At 48.2% G+C, this 24975-nt stretch overlaps 1 protein-coding gene across 2 annotated transcripts in view; it reads right to left on the reverse strand.

The window, feature by feature from the left end:
• RALGAPB (Ral GTPase activating protein non-catalytic subunit beta) overlaps positions 1-24975 on the reverse strand; it is a 1758088-nt gene that overhangs the window by 125228 nt on the left and 1607885 nt on the right. For both annotated transcript variants that reach the window (XM_086932393.1, XM_086932392.1), the window contains exon 27: positions 24663-24771. In XM_086932393.1, coding sequence (XP_086788519.1) covers positions 24663-24771 — 109 coding nt within the window. The remainder of the gene's footprint in view (positions 1-24662; positions 24772-24975) is intronic.

The following is a 24975-nucleotide window of genomic DNA, read 5'->3' on the forward strand; positions in this document are numbered from 1 at the left end:
CATGGCAGAACACCTCCCAGGCAAGGACAATCAAGTAGGCGACCTGCTCAGCAGGCACAGCCAACAGATGCACGAATGGGAAATTCACCCCAAAGTGCTCCAACCATTCTTGCCACAAGCGAAAACGCAAAATGCCAGTACTTTGCCGCCAGGTTCCCACATCCGCAGTCGCAAGGAAATGCGATATGGATGAACTGGTCAGGCAAATTTGCGTACTCTTTTCCCCCAGCTCCACTAATACCGCTGGTGGCACGCAAAATGCGTCCAACATTCGCTGACACTAATCCTAGTTGCTCCCACGTGGGCGAGGCAACCATGGAACACGACGTTCCTAGAACTATCAGTGGTGCCTCATCAAAGACTGTGACTAACACCCAGTCTTCTAACGCAGAACCATGGCGAAATCCAACACCCAGATCCCCAACAGCTGAACCTAGCGATCTGGCTCCTGAAATCCTAGAATTTGGGTATCTCAACTTGCCTCCAGACTGCATGAATATTATCAAAGAGGCAAGGAAACCCACTACCAGAGCATGCTATGCAGCAAAGTGGAAACGTTTAGTCATTTACTGTAATAACAATGACATTAACCCGCTTGATGCTTCCACTCAAAACATCATTTGCTACCTATTGCACCTCCAACAATGCAATTTAGCTTTTTCTTCCATCAGAATACACCTAGCTGCGTTAGCAGCATATTTGCAAAACAGGCAACACCTTTCACTATTCAGGGTGCCAGCAATTAAAGCGTTTATGGAAGGAATTAAACGCGTAATTCCTCCAAGACACCCACCATCACCAGTCTGGAATCTAAACGTTGTTTTAACCAGACTAATGGGACCACCCTTTGAGCCACTGCACTCATGCGAACTACAATTTCTTACTTGGAAGGTGGCTTTCCTTATTGCCGTTACTTCGCTTCGAAGAGTTAGTGAGCTGCAAGCCCTAACTACTCAAGAGCCATTCATTCAGGTAAATGCAAATAGAGTAGTTCTTAGAACAAACCCTAAGTTCATGCTAAAGGTGGTATCCTACTTCCATATAAATCAAACTATAGAACTGCCAGTGTTCTTTCAGAACCCACAAACAGTAGCTGAGAGGGACGTGAAATAAGTCTTTCTGGTTACATAGAGGAAATTTGGAGTTCATGGGTAGGAAAATATTTGGGAAGATTTATGTGGCACATAAAGGGTTGAACATCTTAGGGTGGTTTCACCAAGGATTGTTTGGAATAGTACTCAGACCGGGCACAAAAAAAACAAGTAGTTGCAGTAAGAGACAGTCCTGAATTAGAAAACGCAATCAATGATTACCCACATGTTTTCTCAGGAGAGTTGGGAAAAATAAATAATTTCCAACATAAAATTATTTTAAAGCAAGATGCCTGTCCAGTGAAGCACAAACTCAGAAATGTTCCTTTTAGTATTAGGCAAGATCTAGAAAAAGAACTTGGAATGTTGCGTGATAAGGGTATCATTGAACCAGTGGAGTCGTCCTTGTGGTTGTCTCCATTGGTTGTTGCTAGGAAACAAAACGGTGCGCTTAGGGTCTGTGTGGACCTTCGTTGTCTCAATAAAGACATATGGGTCGATTAATTCCCCTACCCAACATAAATGAGTTGTTGTCCAGTTTGAAAGATGCTAAAGTTTTTTCTAAACTAGACTTGGCATCTGCGTATCACCAAATTGAGTTGACACCTGAATCCAGATCTCTCACCGCTTTTGTGTCTCCATTCGGCACCTTCCAGTATGTGCGTATGCCGTTTGGGCTCGCCTCTGCGGCATCCGTTTTCCAACGTGTAATGACGAACATGTTGAAGGGCATTGACGGTCTGTCTATTTTCCAAGACGATGTACTTATACATGCCCCAGACAGAAGTTCTCATGACGTCATACTTAAAGAAGTCCTATCTAGGTTCGAAAACATGGGGGTAGTGTTGCGCAGAGACAAGTGTGTATTTGCAACAAATGAAGTTGACTATATAGGACACTTAGTCAACCAAAAAGGGATTCTTCCTAAAACAAGTTTGGTGGAATCTATTGTCAAAGCTAAAGCTCCCTCAAATAAGAGTAGTTTGAATTCGTTTTTAGGATTATGTGAATTCTACTCAAGGTTTATATAAGATTTTGCAACCAGACTCAGACCACTAACACGAATGTTGATGAGAGGTATTGCATTTGAATGGAACAAGGAGTGTCAAGACGTCTTTGAGTGGGTGGAACAGCAACTCAGTTCTCCTATTTTGAAAAATGTTGATCCCTCACTAATGTGCACTCTTACAAGTAGACGCAAGTAATGTGGGGTTGGGGGCTGTTCTCTCCCAAAATAAAGAAGGACAGTTAAACACAATAGGATTTGCCTCAAGAGTGTTGTCATCTACTGAGATGAAACATTCAGTCATCGAAAAGGAATTGCTGGCTTGCTGGTGGGCTATAATGAAGTTTAGAAATTTTCTTTGGGGAAGGAAGTTTTGTCTTAAAACTGATCACAAGCCGTTGGTATTTATCCTTAGTGGGAAAAATGTGAGGGGGTTCACGCCCAGAATTGCACGTTTATCTTCAAAGTTGCTTCAATTTGATTTTGTTGCTGAATACATTCCAGGAAGTAAATGGGTGTGCTGACTTTCTTTCTCGTTCATCGGACGTGATTGATAAGGGTACTGATATGGATGAAGAAGATAAGGATGAATATCTCGTGGCCGCCATAGATTTTCCCCAGTTGTGTGCTGTGTCTGAAAATGAGTGGCAGCAAGCTTTACTTGTTGATGCGTCCTTGCAGTAAGTTATTTCTTTTATCAAGAATGGTTGGCCTAAGGAAAGAAATCTTGACTTTGAATTTAAGACTTTTCTTCAGGCAGCGGATGAGCTTACGATTGAGAGTGGATTGGTGTTAAGAAGTGATAGGTTGGTCCCTCCACTTGCCTTAAGAGAGAGGTTAATAAAATGTGCACATGAAGGACATTTAGGTGCCACTTTAACAAAAAGAAGGGTGCGCCTCACATTTTGGATGCCTAATATGGACAAAGAGATTGATGATTTCGTAAAGAATTGTGTTATCTGCTCAAGTTGTGATAAGATTGTAAAGGTGCATTCTCCACCTTTGTCACCCATAGAATTGCCCTCTGCCCCTTGGATTAAGTTAGGTTTGGACATTGTTGGGCTCTTCCATGCACTTGCTTCTACTTCTAGATTTGCCTTGGTCCTTATGAATTATTATTCTAAATGGCCAGAAATAAAATTTGTTAGAGAGGTGAGTTCAAAAACTGTGGATGATTTCCTGTGTGATGTGTTTTTAAAGGAAGGGTTCCCTGAGTTTTTGGTCACCGACAATGGGACACAATTTGTTTCATCTGAGCTTGAGGATTATTTAAACAAATGCAGTATTAAACATTTGAAAAGTTCTTTGTATCATCTGCAAACAAATGGTCTGGTAGAGTGGATGAACAGGGTCTTGGGGGAATATATCCAATGGGCTCTCAAGAATAAATGTGTAGTTAGCAGTTCTGTTAGGAGCATGCTTTGGTTCTATCGGACTACACCCCATTCTACCACGGATGTTTCACCCATTGAACTGTTGCGTGGCCGAAGAGCTTCCACTTTGTCTTGTCCTGGGTGGATGAGTAAATGGATAAAAGGAAAACAGTGGAATGATGAAGATGTTAGATCTCAAGTAGAATTTAAGTAGATTAAACAAAAAACATATTTTGATAAAAGCAAAAATGTTAAAATTGTTGATATACATCCTGGAGATTTTGTTTCCATCAAGAAACCCACACATGTTAAGAAAGGTCTTTCAAAATTCAGTTCTCCTGTTGAAGTGAGGTTAGAGGAAACGCTGTAAAACTTATTAATGGACATTGGTGGAACAAGAATCGCCTAGTGAAAAGTTCTTTGTCTGACAATCTTTGCAACAGTTCCGTAGGTGAAGGTAGTGAAGATTGTACGGGACAATTGGTCTGAAGGCACAGTTCACGTGTCAAACAAATTCCTTATAGATATAGAGTCTAATGTAGATTTAGTGTATAATGTTTTTTTTCTTATAGCCTTTTCCCTTCTCCTCCATATTTCTTCTTTTTTTTCTTTTCTCTTTCCCTTTCGTTTTGATCTTTTTCTTTCTAAAAGGAAAACCTATGTAGTATTCTTAGTTGTATTTACCTCTGCTTATTGTTAAGTGTCTTACTGGAGTTCTAGATCCCTTGTGTTCTATGTGGACTAGCTGGGTCTTCATGAATGTTCCACAAGCAACAGTTGACGAGAGATCTGACTGAGGATTTATCGAGTCTCTGCTTTGGTGTTCAGCTGAAGATTGAATAAACATGAATCATTTCCACCTGTTTCCTGTCTTCGTTACTTCACTCAAGCTGTTCTTATCTGTGATGTGGACATGGCTATGTCCTCTACTGTGAGTCCCAGTAACTTGGGAAAGTACAGACAGACTCCTTCAATTAATGAGAAAGTGGCTCAGGCCTACAGGGACACATGTGCTAGTGTCACAATGGGGACACCCAGCTTTGTGAACCCTGGACAGATCACACTAGGTGAAAATTACCTAGTGACCAATGCTAGCAATGTCACTACCACACACAATATGGCAATTGTTAATTTCTCCTGGGGAGGGGTAACTGGCCTAAAGAAGGTTGTTGTTAGCTCAGACCTCCGTGTAGAATGTTTGCTTGGCAATGACCTAGAGACTGCAGCTTGGTCTGAAGTGGAGTATAGGACCCATGCAGAAATGTTAGGAATCTCAGCACATGTCCTTGCTTTGACCAGGTCGCAGGCCAAAAATTGCAACACTGAACAGGCACTGGATTCTGGAACAATGGACCAGTTTCCTACCAGGAGGAGAAGCAGTAGGGTTAAGGCAGTGCCTTCCCCCTTGCCTCAGAATGAGGACCAGCCTTCTAAGGAAGCTGATTGTGAGACCCAAGAAGGAACTATCCTAGAAGAACTTGAGCCTGATCAGGTTGAGTTTCTTGGGACAAGACGACCTTCCAGGGCAGATCTGAGGCAGGCGCAGTTGAACTGCCCTTCTCTTGAACCCCTCAGACAGCAAGCTACTGCTGAGGCGGCAGGGAATGCTAACGGAATCCATAGAGTGTATTGGGGCGAAGGGCTCCAGTATTCAGAGGCTAGAGACCCCAAGCCTGGTGCTTCCAGGAGTTTGTTCATACATTTGGCATTTAGGGGCTTCCTTCTTACATTAGCCCATGATATTCCCCTTGCAGGACATTTTATGGTTTGATTCTTGTTATTGAAATCAGTACATGAGTCACCATTAAACACTAGTGCTAAAGTACATGGCGTTGGTCAGAAGAGGAATAGAAAAAGAAAAGAGGGAGAAAACCTTTCAATTCAGAAAGGAAAAGATTCCCTCCCCGCTCCCTCCCCAACCCACAAAACTCGGTTCACCTTTGCTCTCGGAGTTGAGAAGGAATAAGTCGCACCTCCAATAGATGTGGCTGCTTATGTATTAGAGTTCACTTCTGGAAGCCTTGGATGTCACAGATATTTGGGGCTTGTCAATTCTCTAAAGTCTGCGTTAGAAGGGCACCACTGTTTCCCAAAGGCCATTCCCTGATTTGTGAGTGTGACGGATATTCTCCCAATGCCTAGAATAGTCCATAGCTAATGCAGCCATCCTATGTGAATAGGTCTTTGCGGCGTGCCTCAGTGAGTTAGGACATTCTGTGTCGCTGCCCCCTGGACTTTACAGGATATGTTAAGAGGTTTGATAAACCTAACACCACGTAAGTGGGGAATCTAGGTATTTGTGTCTCTAGGCGAGTGTCAATCTCATCAAAAATTTGGATCCAGTATGGCTGGAGTCGGGGGCAGGCCCATACTATATGCACCAAGGTCCCCTGGGCCACACAGCCCCTCCAACACCTGTCTCTGTGATTTGGATACATTTTGTGCAATCTAGATGGTGTGAGGTACCAATATGTGGTTATTTTAACTAAAGTTTCAGTGAGGGAGTTATTGCAGGCGAAGTGTCTTGCCCTAAAGTACATATCGCTCCACTCTTTCTCATTTAGCTGCCGCCCCACTTCCTGCTCCCACCTATGTGGACTGGCTTTGTACGTGTGCTTGAGGAGCTGGATCAAAAACGCATACATCTTGGAGATTAAACGTTTACCTGAAGTATGGGAAACCAGCTATACTGGTATGCCGGGAGAGGCCTCTGAATAGACTGTTAAAAACAGGGGTGTGATAACCAGTGGCACAGTTGTAGATAGTGCAATCTTTCAGATTCAGTGAGGGTAACGTCTCCACTCAGTTGCTGGAAGAGAATCACCCCGTCCTCATCTATCGTATGCCCCACTGAACAACACTCAGAGCGTCTCCATTCCGTAAATGCCCCAGGGTCAAGCCCTGGGGTAAAGTCTTGATTATCAAATAGTGGGATAAGACCACATTTGACATTTGTTTGATCTCACGCATCCATTATTACTCGTGTGATGGGAGAGAGGTAAAGGTTCCTTGGTCTATGGGTTTTCTTGAGGAAGGGGATCGTCCACAGAAAAAGTACGAGCCACTGCTTTGTCTTGGAAAAGCCAATGTTTCTCTGACTCTGGATGGTGCCTTTCTACCAGGTACTGTAGCTGCGCTGCACGGTAATACATATGGAGCTCAGGAATGTCAAAGCCTCCATCCTTCCGTGGGACATAACACAACTCTCTCTGCAAGCGTGATTTCTTTCCAGACCAGATGAATCGAAATATTTCAGCCTGTAATATATTAAGATGTCCTTTTGGTGGGGCTAAAGGAAGCGCTTGGATTAAGTATAGAATCTTGGGGAGTATGGTCATTTCGACCGCAGCAATACGGCCTGAACTGGAGTTACAGGTAAGAAACTACTACTTCTGTAGTAGGGGATCTCTGTGTATAGTCATAATCCAGTTAATAGAATGGCAAGCCCATCCAAAAAACAACCCAGCGGTGGAGAAAAAATAGACAACACCACTATTGTGCGAACAGATTCCGCAGCGAAGCCTGCCCAACCTGAGCATCTGCTCTGGCATCAGAATCCAGACAGTAATGCTTAGCAAAGGTGTGGACCGACTTCCAAGTGGCCGCCCTGCAGATCTCTGCAATGGGAACATTTCGAAGCAAATCTGTTGTAGCTGCTTTGCCCCTGGTAGAATGAGCCTTAGGCTTACCCCCTAAGGTCTTATTCGCTTTCTGATAACAGAGCTGGATACACTACACAATCCACCTAGAGATGGACTGTTTCGAAGTAGCCAGACCAGTCCTAACCGACCCATAGTTGACAAACAATTGGTCGGACCTACGAATACCCGTGGTCTTATCCAGATAGAATTTCAACACCCTTCTGACATCCAGGGAATGAAGAGACCGTTCCGCTGGAGTGGAAGGATTCTAGAAAAATGTTGGTAAAGTTATAGTCTGATTAACATGAAAATCAGAAATCACCTTGGGAAGGAACTTAGGGTGAGTACGCATAACAACCTTAGCAGCATGAAATACAGTATAAGGTTCCTGGCAACACAATGCCTCAATTTCACTCACCCTGCGAGGCGATGTAATGGCCACGAGGAACGCCGCCTTCCAAGACAGGTGCTGCAGTGAAGCCTTATGAATAGGTTCGAAAGGTTCCTTCATCAGCCTGGACAGCAATACATTCAGTTCCCACGAAGGCGAAGGAAGCCGAACAGGAGGGAACACCTTTTTCAACCCTTCCAAAAAATCCTTAATCACAGGAATCAAGAAAAAGGATGCCTGCGAAGGGCATTTCCTGTAAGCAGTCAATGCAGCCAGGTGAACCTTAATAGAATGGAAATTAAGGCCAGACTGAGCTAGATGCAGAAGGTATGGTAGGATAACATCCTCCTTGCAGGTCGCCGGATCATAGTTCTTAGACATGCACCAGATGCAGAATCTCTTCCACTTGTAAGCATAAGAGATCCGAGTAGACGGCCTCTTAGCCTCCTTCAATATGTCTGTGCAATCCTCAGGAAGATTCAAGCGGCCGTATTGCACTATCTCAGGAGCCATGCGGCCAAACTCAACGATGAGAGGTTGGGGTGCAACATCTGCCCCCAGAACTTCGTGACAAGGTCTGGCCGACACGGCAGCCGCCAATGAGGCAGGATCGACCGGTGAAGCAGGTCCGTGAACCACCACTGCCTGGGCCACTCCGGAGCAATGAGGATCTTCCGGGACCGGGCCAGCTTGATGAGCACCGCCGGAATCAGGGGAATGGGTGGAAAAGCATACAGAAAGCTGTTCGACCAGCTGATCCATAACGCATACCCCAGAGTCCCCGGCTGATAACACCTTGAGGCGAAATCGCGGCATTTGCTGTTTTCGGCGGTGGCAAACAGATCCACTTCTGGAGTGCCCCACATGGCGAAGATGTCGTTGAGCACCTCGTCGTTTATGACCCACTCGTGGTTTTCGTGAAGCAACCTGCTGAGAGCGTCCGCCTGAACATTCTGCACACCTGGCAGAAGAGTTGCCGTTATCGTCAGTCCTCTGGCTAACAGCCAGTGCCAGATCGACTGCGCTTCCTGTGACAGCGCGCACCATCTCGAACCCCCCTGCTTGTTGAGGTAATACATCGTGGTCATATTGCCGGTCTGCGCAAGCAAGGAGTTGGTCTGGAAGGACAGATGAAAGGCCTCTATGAGTTCCAGGAAATTGATGTGATACGTGGACTCTGCCGGAGACCACGTTCCCTGGATCTGTAGATGGTCTGAATGCGCGCCCCAGCCCAGGAGAGACGCATTCGTAACGATAGTCTGAGTCGGGATAGCCTTGTGGAAAGGAACCCCTCTGAGGAGATTCTCTGCCGAGCACCACCATTTCAGGGACTGTTGGGCGTGAAGAGACAACTGGATCCAATCGTCCCAACACCCTTTCCTCTGGTCCCACTGCTCCTCCAAACATTCCTGTAGCGGCCTCATGTGTAGGCGCACGTGCGGAGTGAGGAAGATACAAGAGGCCATCGATTCCAGTAGAGAAGACACCGTCCTCACTGTTGTAGATGGAGCAGCTATGAGAGCCTGAGCCTTCCGAAGGATGGATAAGCGTCTCTCCTCCGAAGGAGACATGCTTGCCGACAACGTATTGATGAAGGCTCCCAAGTACTGCAGGCACTATACAGGAATCGGGACAGACTTAGACAGATTTATGTGCAACCCCAGTCGGTTCAGCAGGACAGAGGTCCTGTTGAAGTGCAACTGCGCTTCCTGGAAGGTGGAGGCTTTGATCAACCAATCGTCCAGGTACGGGTAGACAAACACCTTGTTCATTCTCAGGTGCGCGGCCATCACAGCCATGCATTTTGAAAAAGTCCTGGATGCAGACTTCAGTCCAAACGGTAGAACGGTGTACTGATAGTGATTGGTGTCGATGAGGAAGAGCAGGATCTTCCAATGTTTCCGTGCAATGGGCACATGGAAGTACGCATCTTGCAGATCTATCGCGCACAGCCAGTCTCCTCTCTGCAGCTGAGAATAAATCTGGTGCAAAGACAGCATGCAAAACCTTTCCCTGCGAATCCACTTGTTTCCTTGTCGCAAATCCAGAATGGGTCTGAAGCACAAGTTACTACTTGTGTAACGATATATCTGTAAGAGACACTAGTTAGTGATAGATTCCTTACCTTAGAATATCCCCAGGCATCAGACTGGATCCGGAAACTTTTGCGTAGCAGTACCCTTGCTCGCCGGTAGGCGTCCTCTGCGGCTCCGCGTCCGTCGTCGGCGTTGTGGGAGCCATGATGACGTCGTCGGAGTACCTAGACGCCGCCTCCGCGTGCTGACGTCAGTTCTTAGACACAGCTTTTCCGCGCCAGAAGCGCAGAGCCATGCCAAAAACCAACACTGGTGCCATGAAACTAGGGCCCTGAAAGGGGATGACCTTAACCCTAGATATTCGTTCGCAGAACGGGGAGGATGGGTGGGTCGGTAAGGAATCTTTCACTAACTAAAGTCTCTTACAGATATATCGTTACACACGTAGTAACTTGTGCATCTGAAAGAGACACGTTAGTGATAGATTCCTTACCTTAGAATGGATACCGCAGCAATACCAACCCCGTGGTGGTGGGTCTGCGAACCAATAATCCCACCAGAAAGTCCTGGAGGACGGAACGGCCAAAGTAGCCATCCCTCCGGACTTGAGTGTCCAGGCAATATTGTTGTGCAAACGTGTGCAGCGAGGCCCACGTAACCGCCTGGCAAATGTCCTGCAAGGGCACACCTCAGCCCAAGGCAGTTGTAGTGGCTGCGACTCGAGTGGAATGAGCCCTCAGCCCAACAGGGCGTTCCTTCTTCGCCAAGGAGTAACACGCCTGGATGCACAAGATGATCCACCGGGAGATGGTCCGCGTGTGCACCGCTTTCCCTTTCTTAGCTCCCGCGTATCCAACAAAGAGTTGATCATCCACCCGGAACTGTTGTGTGCGATTCAAATAAAATGAGAGCGCACGTTTTGGGTCCAGACGGTGGAGCCTCTCTTCCTCTCTCGAGGGGTGCGGAGGCGGAAAGAAGGTGGGCAAGGTGATGGATTGTCCAATGTGGAAGGCCGTGACTACCTTGGGTAGGAAGGAGGGCCTTGTTCGTAACACAACCTTGTCCGGATGGACTAAAAGGAAAGGAGGCTTACAAGACAGAGCCTGGAGCTCACTCACTCTCCTGGCAGAGGGGATGGCTACCAGGAAGGCAGTCTTCAAAGAAAGAAGGCGAAGAGGACAGTTGTGAAGTGGCTCAAAGTGAGCGCACATCAGAAACGTAAGAACCAGGTTCAATTCCCACTGAGGCATCATGAAGGGAACAGGAGCGAACGTGTGTGTAATGCCCTTCAGGACTTGAACAAAGAAGGCTGATCAGGCAGCCTCAGAAAGGCTGAAAGAGCTGAAAGATAGCCCATGATAGTGCCCAGAGCAGAGCCCTGCTGGGCAAGAGAAAGAAGGAAGAGGAGAACCTCAGAAAGAGGGGCATTAAGGGGATCCACAGACTTTGCTGTGCACCATGCCACAAATCTGTTCCACCTGCAGGCGTATACCGACTTTGTGGAGGGAAGCCTGGCTGCCAGAATGATGTTACAGACTTCAGGAGGCAAGTCAAATGGCCTCAACTGTCGCCGCTCAATCTCCAAGCATGGAGGTGGAGACTGGACAGGTTCGGTGGAAGGACCGTCCCCTGCTGCTGCGACAGAAGGTCCTCCTGAAGAGGCAGACGAACCGGGGGATCGACTGACATACTGAGTAGCTCGGAATACCAGTACCTTCGTGCCCAGTCCGGAGCCACAAGGACGACTTGTGCCCGGTCGCGCTTGATCTTCAGCACTTTGGGCAGAAGTGGTATAGGCGGAAAGGCGTACAACAGACCGCAACTCCACTCGCGACGAAAAGCGTCTCGAGCGAGTGCCGCCTTGGAAATTCCAACGCGCAGAACTGATGACATTGCGCGTTCTCTTCGGTGGCGAATAGATCTAACCAAGACTCTCACCACTGCAGAAAGAGACCTTGCGCCACGTCTGAGTTCAGATGCCATTCGTTATCCATCATGCACAGGTGGCTGAGTTCGTCCGCCCTGGCGTTCAGAGAACCTCCCAGGTGTTGAACCATCACCTGGGAGACACGCCCTGATGTTCCAGCCATAGCCAGAGGCGCAGAGCCTCCTGGCAGAGGGTCCACGACCCGACCCCGCCCTGTTTGTTGCAGTACCACATGGCGGTGGTGTTGTCCGTGAACACCTGCAGTACACTCCCTCGGACAGACGGGAGGAATGCCTTCAGTGCTAGACGAATCGCCCGCAGCTCCAAAAGGTTGATATGGAGCCAGGACTCCGCAGGAGACCAGAGGCCTCTGATCTCCGCCTCTCCCATGTGGCCTCCCCAGCCCTGGAGGGACGCGTCCGTCACAACTACGTGCTCCGGTTGGGGAAGGGAGAGGGATCTGCAGTTGACCCAATCGCGGTCCGTGAGCCACCACTGCAGCTGTCTCGCAGTGCCCTCCGAGATCAGGACATGGTCGGACAGGTTGCCCTGATGCTGGGCCCACTGAAACTTCAGGTCCTACTGCAGAGCCCGCATCCGCCACCGTGCGTGATGCACCAGAAGGATGCAGGAGGCCATCAGCCCCAGAAGCAGCAGCGTCAACCTGACCGAAACCAGGGATAAAGGCCGGAAGATTGGAATCAGAGCCTGTATATCCCGAACTCGCTGTTCGGGCGGGTAAACCGGAAACTGCGCCGAGTCGAGAACCGCTCCGATGAAAAGGAGCTTCTGTTAGGGACACAGGTGTGACTTCGGCACATTGATGGAGAACCCCAGCTGGTGCAGGAGATCCGCCGTAGTCTGGAGGTGGCTGACGACTGTCTGCGGCGAGCCCGCCTTCAACAACCAGTCGTCGAGGTAGGGGAAGACTGAGACCCCCAACCTGCACAGATGAGCTGCGACCACCGCCATCACCTTCGTGAATACCCATGGGGCGCTGGTAAGGCCGAAGGGGAGCACGGTAAACTGAAAGTGCTCGTGGCCTACCGTGAACCGCAGGTAACGCCGGTGGGCCGGCAGGACGGGGATGTGGAAATATGCGTCCTGCAAGTCCAACGCTACTGTGAGAAGTTGGCCTGATATGCAGTGCTCACTATTCTAGTGATCACTATGTATCATTCCAAACGACCCTTATTGATGATTGGTTGTAAGTCAACCTTATAGACCAGCTATCCTAGTAGCATGGACAAGAGCAGTCTTTAGGCTAAACTCTAGAGGGCGTGTTAAGCCAGCTGTTATACCATCACATATACCCCTTGAACACCAAGTGAAAGGACACCACACAAGTTGTTATGAAAATAAAAGGATATTTATTTATAACAAGTCTACCCTGATCTCTTTATGAGTCAGGGAGCTAAGCACACAACAAAACTCTTAAGAAAATACTTTAAGTTGCACAATTTACACAAATGCCCGAGGGGCACGAAAAACCATATACTACAAAAGTGGAATGCGAAATACTAGCAGGTAAGTAACTCGATCCAGAGGCTTTAGGATCGCTAGGACTACACTACAGAACCTTCAGGTTAGGAGCAGGAGGCCTAGGGAGATCGGGTGCAGAGTGTGCACTCTCACGCGGGATGAGGGACAAAGTCTATGGATGCTAGATTTCGTAAAGTTAGTGTTATCGGACGAATCCGACCAGTTAGGCTGAAAACGAAAAAGGATCTGGACAGATAGTGAACCTACGTTGCAGCACCGAAATGCTGAAGTTACCTAGCCCAGGGGCTGCGGCTGCATAGGGTTCAAAAGACGTCGGGAATCCTCGTTACAGTCTATGGAGCCTGAAAGAAGACGTTGCTGGCAGGCGATCAGTGATGAAGTTCGATGTGATCCAAGCCTGGATCGGAGTTGAAGATGACCTGAAAGCAGAGGGGACTCAGTTCTTGATCACTAGCCAGTGATCAGATGGGCACCAGGATGGCACCGGATGAAGTCACCTCGACCAGGTGAGTGGGCGACGCTGGGCTCTGCAGTCTCTCGGACCAGGAGGCGTTGTCAGAGACCAGGATGAAGGTGCGAGCTGTCCCACGAAGGTATCTGCTGTCGGCGCTGCTAAAACCAGGATTGGAGAAACAAGCCTTGGCAAAGGCAAGCCCACGCAGTGGACTCAAAATGGCGTCTGGAGTGGACCAGGAGGGTCCGGGGTGCTCCTCTGTTGGAGGGGAGCAAGGGCCAGTCTGGAGCAACCAGACCAGCGATGGAAGTGTCGTGGTTCGTCGTCAGTAGGGCCACAAGCCAGCAGGCAAGTAGCCAGACAACCCGGTGAGCAGCAAAGAGCAGAAGGGCCCCACGCAGATCTCGTGGATGCTGGGGGGCTGGACTTCGGTGCTGGAGCTGCTCAGGGTTAGGGCTTCTCAAACCCCAAAGCACTCACTCGAGGATCCCTCGGCGGTCGTGCTGGACAAGCATCGTGCAGTCTTGAAGATGGCCGGTCCCTCGAGGTCTCGTCACACCCACGAATCTCAGCTGGGCTGATGATGTAGGTAGAGGTCAGAGGTGCCAGGGAATCCGGGTCTCGTCGAGCTGGGCAGTCTTGATCCGGAGGATGGACTTACAGCAAACCGCATGCGCTTAGATGGTGCCCGCTGGTGCAGGGTGGCTACTCCTTAGCCACAAGGGAGAGTCTTCAGAAAGGTTCAAGAGTTCTCTCGTGGAAAGTCGTCAAGATTCAGAATTATCTAATTTGGGAAGGGGGCCCGCTCCTACCTTTATACTAAAGAAAGGGGCTGGCACGCGATAGGTCCTGCCCATGGGTGGGACCAGGAAGGGGGTGGTTACACCCCTCTCCCCTGTCCGGACTTTCCCCAGCTCAGGGGCTGGTGTGCCCCTGAAACTGGTTCAAGCCGGCATATGCACAGTGAGCACCGGGGTGCCATTTGCAGTCACCTTCCTCTCAGCCCTGCCTACCTGGGATACACAAAACCCTGTCTGGGATGGTGCTAGCACCGCCCCTGACAGGAAACCCTTTGTCCAAGCTCTCCTCGCTGGAAGGACTCCCAGCAGCAGGAGGTCAGACTTGTGTCTGTGGTGGCAGCATCCATTTTGTGATGCTGAGGCTTGAGTTAACTTTAACCGGGGTTCACAGTTACATACATGTCGTGTCCCTCTAGAAGGGTGGAATGCTAACCCCGTCGCCAGAATTGGCGAAGGGTTAGTATTCCAATTCGTATGACACCTTACTCGACATGTTTTGATAAAACGATACCAAAGTTGGCAAATAACCGCGAGCATTATAATGCACTTAAGAGTATATGGTACGCGTTATCATGGAACAGCTATTAGGACTTGGTTCCGCAAGCTGCAAATGGGCTCAGCTCATGCCAGAGCACCATCTCACATAATTCCAAGCACTCTGCCTTCAGGATTGTTAAGGCCTGCCATAGGAGTGACTGATAGGAATATATGTGTCCATTTTAGGGTTAGATATAGAGATACTATATCTAAAGCAAAGGGTGATTACACCACCTTGCCCCAGCTGTTGTGCAGCCAGTTGTGTCAGATTTGGGTGGCCAGCCAGGGGTGGCATAATACATGCTGCAGCCCCTGGTAGGCCCTGGGTACACCTATGCCCTGGGTACCTAAGGTACACTGTACAGGGACTGATAAGGTGACTCAGTATCCAATTAGATATGTACCTAAGGTACATGGAATCCATTTTACAAAGAGAGCAGTGGGCCTGGGGCACTGAATAGCAGGGTCCCAGGTCAACTAAGTCGAAAAACCAGCAAAACACCAGGCGAAAAGTTGGGGGTAACCATAGTCAGATATCCACCTTCCTACATAACCCCCCAAACGGAAGGAGATAAGGCTATCCTTGGCCAGGTAAGCCTACATTGCCCGAGTGGCCATATGAGGTGGTATATGCACTGGCATGGTTACCCCCTATATCATGGTCCACTAAGCAATCCCTCACCCTAAGGGTATCTGAGGGTCTCCACCATAGGGAATCACTACCTGTGGTGTGTTTTGGCAAAGTAAAAGGCTGGTGCTGAGATGGAGTACTGAAGTGAGACCCCACTAATTTTGGGCTCAACTTCCTCCAATCACTATCCACCATATGTGCCTTTCTTTCCATGACTGAGTTGCTGTGAACTCTCAGGGTCAACCTCTGGCTACCTAAAGCTGGAGGCTGAGTCCCTCTGTTTGGCTTACTGGAGGGACAGGTCAGGTTTGGGGTTTTTATGCCCCAGGCTTGGCTGTGCCCAACAGTGTCCATCTGTGGGAGGTCCCTAGCTAATTTTAAGGGGGATGCCTCAGGAGTTTGTTTTATTTTCACTTGGCTAGGTCTACTAGCTTCAGTGACCCTAATCTGCTGATTGGGGAGTTCTTTTGGACAGGGGGCCCTTTGGGGTCCACCACTGGCCTCCTTGACCTCTACAGCCCTGGGCTGACTGAGGCAGGGTAGAGAGGGGCAGGTTACCTGCTCCAGACTGGGTCCCACCTTGAAAGGGTCCACTGACATCAGGGGCTCTGCCAGGCTAGGCCTGACTACCTCTGGGGCAGTTCCTTCGCAAGGGGTCAGATCAGTTCCCTGAGGAGGCTGATCCTTTCCTAAAGTCTGGTGGGAGGGAGATTTCTCTTCCTCCTCAATGCTCTCTGTCTGAGTGGAGTGATCCATAGTTTCAGGCTTCACAACACTATTATCTGTCTGAGTGTGAGCTGTGGCCATCACAACTCCACCAACCTTTTCAGGAAGGGACTCAGTTTGGGTATGGGCTGTGACCATAACAGCCTTGCCAACCTGTTCAGGGAAGGAATCTGTCTGAGATTGGGCTGTGACTGGCACAGCCCTCCTGACCTGTTCAGGGAGGACATCTTGGACTGTGGCTGTGGCTATCACTGCCCCACTAACCTTACCATGGAGGTTCACCATTTTAAAATGGGTTTCTTGCTCTACCTCAGCCCAGGCTGAGATGTCTAAATCATTCCCCAGTATGCAATCTACAGGCAAGTTTGGTGACACTGCCACTCTCTTGTGGCCAGTGACACCTCCCCAGCTGAGATTGACCACTGCTATGGGATGATCTCTCTGCACTCCATCAATGTTGGTCACCTGGTATGTGGCTCCAGGTATAAGTTGCCTTGAGGGGACTAGGCTCTCAGTCACCATGGTGATGCTAGCCCCTGTGTCTTTGTAGGCCTCAACTTTTGAACCATTGATGAGGGGCTCCTGTCTGTACTTGCCCAACGTGTTTTGACAAGTTGTGAAGTTGGCAAACCCCATGCCAGTCTCACAGACAAGTGTATCTAAGTCAGGGGACCTGGTTAGGCCAGAGCCCCCAGGAACTTCCAAAGTAAATGCACCCAGATTCTTGGGGGCACTCCCACCACCTGGGGGATTACTACTAGTAGTAACAGGAGGTTGGGAAGTTTTACTTGGGGGTATGTTCTCCTTATTGTCATTGGCCCTTGGGCAACTGCTGTCAGTTTTGTAATGGCCTACCTGTTTGCAGGTATGACAATAAGGTTTCTTTTGGGAATTGGAAGGATTTTGGGACCCACCCTTTTCAGAGGATTTTTGGGGCCCTGTGGTTTTATCAGAAGATTTATTCCCACCCTTCTCTTGAGGCTTGGTTGATTCCTTCTTTTGGTCACCACCCTGGTTCTTAGGCCTAATCCTGGTTCTGACCCATTTGTCTGCCCTCTTACCCAATTCTTGTGGAGAGATCAGATCAGAGTCTACCAGGTGCTGGTGTAATAACTGGTTCTGACAATTATTTAAGACTTGCTCTCTCATAATAAGATTGTACAATCCTGTGAAGTCAGTAACTTTACTACCCAATAGCCAGCCTTCTAGAGCCTTAGTGGCACAATCAACAAAGTCAGCCCAATCCTGAGACTGAGTTTTCTGGGTGTCTCTGAACAGCAACCTGTACTGCTCAGTTGTTAAGCCAAACCCATCAACCAGTGTATTCTTCAGGACTTGGTAATTGTTAGCATCCTCAGCTCTAGTAGTGAGGAGCTTATCTCTACCTTTGCCTTCAAAGGAGAGCCACAGAATAGCTGCCCACTGACTCTGGGGGATGCACTGGACAGTGCAGGCCCTCTCCAAAGCAGTCATCCATTTGTGGATGTCATCCCCTTGTTTAAAGGGGGGCACTATCTTACTCAGGTGTCTAGTGTCTAAACTCCTGTCCTTTTCTCTAGGTAAAATGCTGCCACCAGTGGGGTCTGCCCCACTCAATTTCTGCTCTCTAGCAAAGGCAAGTCTCTCTTTGGCCAGGGCAAGTTCTTCCCTTTCAATCCTCAGATTGACTTCCCTCATCTTGGCCTCATGCTCTCTCCTCTGAGGGGATGTCATCCCTCTGTGAGAGAAGAGGTCTGAGAGCCATTGGTTCGAATGGATCTGTTAGAGCCTCTGGATAGAGACCTAACTCGTCCACTCCCAATGTTAAGCCTGCCTGAGAGTGGGCCTGGGGGTCTCCCAAGTCCATTTTCATGCCTGCTTAAGTTGGTCCTGGTGAGTCTACTGACTTCTACCTGACCCTTGTCTGCCTCATCCCCTGACAACTCCTGATCCTCTTCCTCTCCTTCACTCACTGTTCCATTGAGGTTGAGGTCAGGGTTCCCTCTAAGGGGGGCATGCTCCCATCTGGATTAGGAGGGCCTGTGTTAGAAGCCCTCCTGGCATCATAAGTCTCTAAGAGACCAATCAGGAATGGGACGGTAGGGTTAGAACCCTGTTTTAGCTTTCTGGAGGTACACACTTGTCTCATCTCCTGGAAGCTAAGAGCTGCATAACTTGAAGTGACCTGTGGAGGGTCAACTGACACAAGGGGGCCTCTGAATTCCCTCCTTTGTCTGACATGCTTTTCTAGTGAGGTGTAAGTGGTGCACTTACCTACACTATTTGTTTGCCTACTGATCCCTTGCTAAGAGTTGTAGTCAGGGTGTGCTAAGCCCTGTTGAACTACAACAGCTGGTTCAGTAGAACTCAGAGTATTCTAAGCTAAGTTATATGTACCTTGGTACTTATGTGATCTTTCAAATGATATTCTTAGGATACGTGTGGTAAAACAACAGCAAGCTCAAATCCCACCGCTGCCACCAATGTAAGAAGTTGGCTTAATATGCAGTGCTCACTATTCTAGTGATCACTATGTATCATTCCAAACGACCCTTATTGATGATTGGTTGTAAGTCAACCTTATAGACCAGCTATCCTAGTAGCATGGACAAGAGCAGTCTTTAGGCTAAACTCTAGAGGGCGTGTTAAGTCAGCTGTTATACCATCACATATACCCCTTGAACACCAAGTGAAAGGACACCACACAAGTTGTTATGAAAATAAAAGGATATTTATTTATAACAAGTCTACCCTGATCTCTTTATGAGTCAGGGAGCTAAGCACACAACAAAACTCTTAAGAAAATACTTTAAGTTGCACAATTTACACAAATGCCCGAGGGGCACGAAAAAACCATATACTACAAAAGTGGAATGCGAAATACTAGCAGGTAAGTAACTCGATCCAGAGGCTTTAGGATCGCTAGGACTACACTACAGAACCTTCAGGTTAGGAGCAGGAGGCCTAGGGAGATCGGGTGCAGAGTGTGCACTCTCACGCGGGATGCGGGACAAAGTCTATGGATGCTAGATTTCGTAAAGTTAGTATTATCGGACGAATCCGACCAGTTAGGGTGAAAACGAAAAAGGATCTGGACACTTAGATAGTGAACCTACGTTGGAGCACCGAAATGCTCATGTTACCTAGCCCAGGGGCTGCGGCTGCATAGGGTTCAAAAGACGTCGGGAATCCTCGTTACAGTCTATGGAGCCTGAAAGAAGAAGTTGCTGGCAGGCGACCAGTGATGAAGTTCGATGTGATCCAACCCTGGATTGGAGTTGAAGATGACCTGAAAGCAGAGGGGACTCAGTTCTTGATCACTAGCCAGTGATCAGATGGGCACCAGGATGGCACCGGATGAAGTCACCTCGACCAGGTGAGTGGGCGACGCTGGGCTCTGCAGTCTCTCGGACCAAGAGACGTTGTCGGCGACCAGGATGGAGGTGCGAGCTGTCCCACAAAGGTATCTGCTGTCTGCGCTATTGAAACCAAGATTGGAGCAACAAGCCTTGGCAAAGGCAAGCCCACGGTGGACTCAAAATGGCATCTGGAGTGGACCAGGAGGGTCCGGGGTGCTCCTCTGTTGGAGGGGAGCAAGGGCCAGTCTAGAGCAACCAGACCAGCGATGGAAGTGTCGTGGTTCGTCGTCAGGAGGGCCACAAGCCAGCAGGCAAGTAGCCGGACAACGCAGTGAGCAGCAAAGAGCTGAAGGGCCCCACGCAGATCTCGTGGATGCTGGGGGGCTGGACTTCGGTGCTGGAGCTCCTCAGGGTTAGGGCTTCTCAAACCCCAAAGCACTCACTCGAGGATCCCTCGGCGGTCGTGCTGGATAAGCGTCGTGCAGTCTTGAAGATGGCCGGTCTCTCGAGGTCTCGTCACATCCACGAATCTCAGCTGAGCTGATGATGTAGGTAGAGGTCAGAGGTGCCAGGGAATCCGGGTCTCGTCGAGCTGGGCAGTCTTGATCCGGAGGATGGACTTACAGCAAACCGCATGCGCTTAGATGGTGCCCGCTGGTGCAGGGTGGCTACTCCTTAGCCACAAGGGAGAGTCTTCAGAAAGGTTCAAGAGTTCTTTCGTGGAAAGTCGTCAAGATTCAGAATTATCTAATTTGGGAAGGGGGCCCGCTCCTACCTTTATACTAAAGAAAGGGGCTGGCACGCGACTAGGTCCTGCCCATGGGTGGGACCAGGAAGGGGGGGTGGTTACACCCCTCTCCCATGCCGGACTTTCCCCAGCTCAGTGGCTGATGTGCCCCTGGAACTGGTTCAAGCCGGCATATGCACACTGAGCACCGGGGTGCCATTTGCAGTCACCTTCCTCTCAGCCCTGCCTACCTGGGATACACAAAACCCTGTCTGGGATGGTGCTAGCACTGCCCCTGACAGGAAACCCTTTGTCCAAGCTCTCCTCGCTGGAAGGACTCCCAGCAGCAGGAGGTCAGACTTGTGTCTGTGTTGGCAGCATCCATTTTGTGATGCTGAGGCTCAAGTTAACTTTAACCGGGGTTCACAGTTACATACATGTTGTGTCCCTCTAGAAGGGTGGAATGCTAACCCCGTCGCCAGAATTGGCGAGGGGTTAGTATTCCAATTCGTATGACACCTTACTCGACATGTTTTGATAATGCGATACCAAAGTTAGCAAATAACCGCAAGGATTATAATGCACTTAAGAGTATATGGTACGCGTTATCATGGAACAGCTATTAGGACTTGGTTCCGCAAGCTGCAAACGGGCTCAGCTCATGCCAGAGCACCATCTCACATAATTCCAAGCACTCTGCCTTCAGGATAGTTAAGGCCTGCCATATGAGTGACTGATAGGAATATATGTGTCCATTTCAGGGTTAGATATAGAGATACTATACCTAAAGCAAAGGGTGATTACACCACCTTGCCCCAGCTGTCGTGCAGCCAGTTGTGTCAGATTTGGATGGCCAGCCAGGGGTGGCATAATACATGCTTCAGCCCCTGGTAGGCCCTGGGTACACCTATGCCCTGGATACCTAAGGTATGCTGTACAGGGACTGATAAGGTGGCCCAGTACCAATCCGTAAATGCACCTAAGGTACATGCTTGTCAATTTAGAGAGAGAACAGCTAGGTTGTGGGTCTGATTAGCAGGCCCACAGCCAGGGAAAGTCGTAAACCAGTGAAGCAAAAAGCAAAAATCGGGGTGACCATAGAATTGCAGACCCCACTCTCCTACAGCCACGGTCGCAGTCCGGCTCGTGGTTGGGGCCGCACTCCTTCCCCTGTGTGCGCTCTCTCTGGCCTGTTGAGGACGTTCGCTTCTTTCTCCTCTGGTACCAGCGCTGGAGTTGCTGGCAACTCTAGAGTATTTTCTCCGGTCCCGTAGAGCAGGCTATGGGCTATTAGGTGGCCAGATTGGCAACAGGGACGGAGAAACGAGTTCAGGATGTCCTACAGGGACGGAGAAACGAGTTCAGGTTGTCCTACCGGCCCACATTCTTGGCCACGCCCCCTCACTGGGTTTTACAGGGAAGCTTCAACTGTGAAAGTGAGCAATTCTTTTTTAATCCATTGCAGCAGTAGCCATCAACTCATTGTTGACCTGCTGTAATATGGAAAGTTCCAAATCTGTTTCCCCATCAGAAGAACTCTTCCCTTCTGCGGAACAACATGGAGTATCATGAGCCATTTAGGAGGATAACTTAGCGCTGCAATTATCAATCTTTTTGCTTCAGTTTCGCTTTTCGAGTCGTTAGTCAATTGTGGCAAAGTCTCACTCATCAATCTCTCTTTTCAAAAAAGATCTTTATGGCCATTGTCAGAGAAGTACCATCAGGACTCTAAGTGACCTCCAAAACTTGCAACTCATGCCAAATCTTCCTAGTGTTATAACTGGTTTTCCAGATATATTAGGGATGCTAGAGCAGTCTTTAAATTTGTGAAAACTTTTCTCATTAGACTGTACAAAGACCCCACCATACATTCAAGACCGGTTACACTGTGTGTCAACTCCAGGAGTTTGCATTCTGTCTGAATTAGGTGCTGGTTCACAGAGGATAACATGTCTTCTGTGGTTGAAACTTTCTTATCAAAGTATTTAGTGGTATGCTGGAGAGCCGCCCTCAATAACTCAATGATCTGTATCAACTTGTGTGGGCTTCCCATCTGAGGGGAACCAACTAAAGTAATCATCACTTCTTGTATGGTGAGATTGAGAACTTAAGAAGTCCTTTTATCTCTCCTTTTTCACATAATTTTCTTCTTTGGGTCACGTGGTGCATAGAGGAGATCAACAACTCAGTTTACAACAGTGGGCACTTCCCTTTAAGAAGGTCTCATCTCCTAAAGCTTGGCCTTCCATATCAACATCAATCAAGAAGTCCCTGCTCCTCCAGGGTACCATCAAGCACCAGCATCAATTGTAAGTCCTCTAGTTCTGCCTCCTACATTTCCTCATTGCTACAGCCCGAGGGAAAAGCTGGAGCATGTTGTGAGCAGCACTGATTTGCAAGCCACCTCATTTCTTTTGAAACACCTGAACCCTGCCGGATGGGTTTAGGCCCACTATTGATGCACCTGTATCTAAGCCCCTGGTCACAGTCCAGTGCCTCTTATCTACCCATTGGCAGTGGGCAGAAGGGTGAGACCTTACCTCTAAATGGTTCCAAAAGCAAATGCAGTATACTAAGTAGCCCAAGTCAGTATTGTTTAACTTGTATTAGCACCTGAGGAAGTTGCGCTGCTTCTGCCACCACTGGGTGTTTTACAAGACTGTTTCCCAGTCTGGAGCCGATACCAAGGACCCTGGAAGAGAAGATGGAGTCCTCCCTCCAAACGTATGTCCATTTTATACACCTACTAGAAATAACTTTGTGCTCTGCACATAACAGAACAGAAATTATAAGCTTTATATATTCAGTTAGGTTTTATGTTCTTTGCCAGAGGTTTGGACTGCCCTCCTGTCAACGGAAGTGGAAAGCTGCAGACGTGCAGCTGCTTATGCCTGTACTATCAGCTTGGAAATCCGGTTGCACCAAATAATCTGAGAGGCATCCATCTCCCCGAACAGTGAGGCAGTCTGGTAGCTCTAGGTGTCCTGTCTGTGTCAATGTTGAGGGGCAAAACCTTGCACAATAGGCTAAAATTTGAGCGCTTCTACTGAAGGCACCCATAGCGCTCTGGGTCACGGTGTACTAGGCTGCTAATCTAATAAGGTTTATTTCTGCTTCCACTACTAAAACATTATATATACATATATTTAAGGTTTGTGGCAGTTTCATTATTTATTCTCAAGGTCAGTATATTCGTGGATTGGACATTGGACTAAAGTTGTAAGCATGGTGTGTACCTGAGTAGTGTGAGGAAAGCCACCTAGGGGATACATGGCTTGTGGCTCATCCCATGCACTGCACCCTTCAGACCAACCCATCCCCTGCGCTCTGGTGCAGGAATCTAGCCAATGAGGATTTTGGGCGATCGACACAAGGGTATACCCGTGCGGGGCATGCTCAATGCAGGAAGGATAGATTGCCACTTCCTGGAAAGGATGATGGAGCACGCTCTGTGGGCAGGTCCTGACTTAATACATTGAGCCTGCTAAAGGTGGGACTTTTCTTCAGCCCACACAAGGAGAAAAGTCATCCCACTGTTCTCCTTAAGCAAATAATGCAGGTAGCACAGGTGGTGAAGAGTTGAAACTGTTGATAGTGGGATACCAGCTTGGCTATCTGTTTACATGAAATCATGTATAGGCATCCAGCTTCTTATAAGGTAAAGGGGTTTGGAGGCTTGGGTGCACTTGTAATGGTTTGGGGTTGAGAGGCTAATTGCCTGCATTCCCAGCATTACTTTGAAAGGCTAATATCTGCATTGTCAGCACCATTTCAGTGATTCTACTGAAGGAATGGAGAAATGGTGGTGGGACAGGATGGTGATCATTTGCCACCAAAGAGCTGACCTAATTTGGTTTGTTTCTACCTTAATGGCTGAAATTGAACCTTTAATCAATAGGAAATATATATTCAGATGCAGTCAGTTTAGTCTACAAAAATGGGTCTTGTGGTTTAACAGGTCTCTGGAGTAGTTAATCGCTAGAAGGGAGGTTGGGCTGGATGTGTGAAAATGGCGAGGAGTAGGGGAGTTGTGGCTTGTGGCATGTCCTACATAACTATCTCAAGACAACATCAGAATAAATAAAACGGTTTTATAGATGATGAGAAAAACATTTTCAAATAGTGGTAAACATGTTAGTCGCTAGTTTTCTAAATCAAGAGTTTTCATAAGCAGTCGTGATCACTGTAAATGAAAGGTTATTACATTTTGAGGTACTCTAAATCTACACCAGGCAAATGCAACAATGGTCCACAAGGAATGGATTCATGTCAGCTTTTGAGAATAACCATTATGTCAATGAGTCCAATTTAGATCACTGTGGGTAAATAGCCTATGTAGGCTTCACTAAAGTATGACAACAACGCAGCTCACAAGGATCAGCTTTGGAGATCCAGCATCTAAACATGCTTGTGACTAAACTGGGCTCTGGCACTGCTACTTTGAACTTTGAAACAGTAAAGAGTTTAAGCAATAGCAATACCTATATCATCGTACTGTTCAACCCAGACCACAGCCACCTTAGTCTCTGGTCCCAGTGGAGGAACTGCCCGACCTTGAGGCATCTTCTTTGCTCTGGAAGTAGGACTGAACTGTTTGGAAGAGAGAAATTGTATAAGATAGCAGAAAGAAAAGGACATAAATGTGATTCAATTGAAATGAGGGCTCTGCCTTAACTTTAAATTACTTTTTGTGCCTGTCTATTAAAAAACATAATTTTTAACCATTGTGGAGGATGAATGGCATATTAGTCTTGAGATTTACCATCACATGCCAGAATTGAAATGTTTTGCAAC

The sequence above is a fragment of the Lissotriton vulgaris genome, chromosome 7 (assembly GCF_964263255.1).
Source record: "Lissotriton vulgaris chromosome 7, aLisVul1.2, whole genome shotgun sequence".
Lineage (NCBI taxonomy): Eukaryota > Metazoa > Chordata > Amphibia > Caudata > Salamandridae > Lissotriton > Lissotriton vulgaris.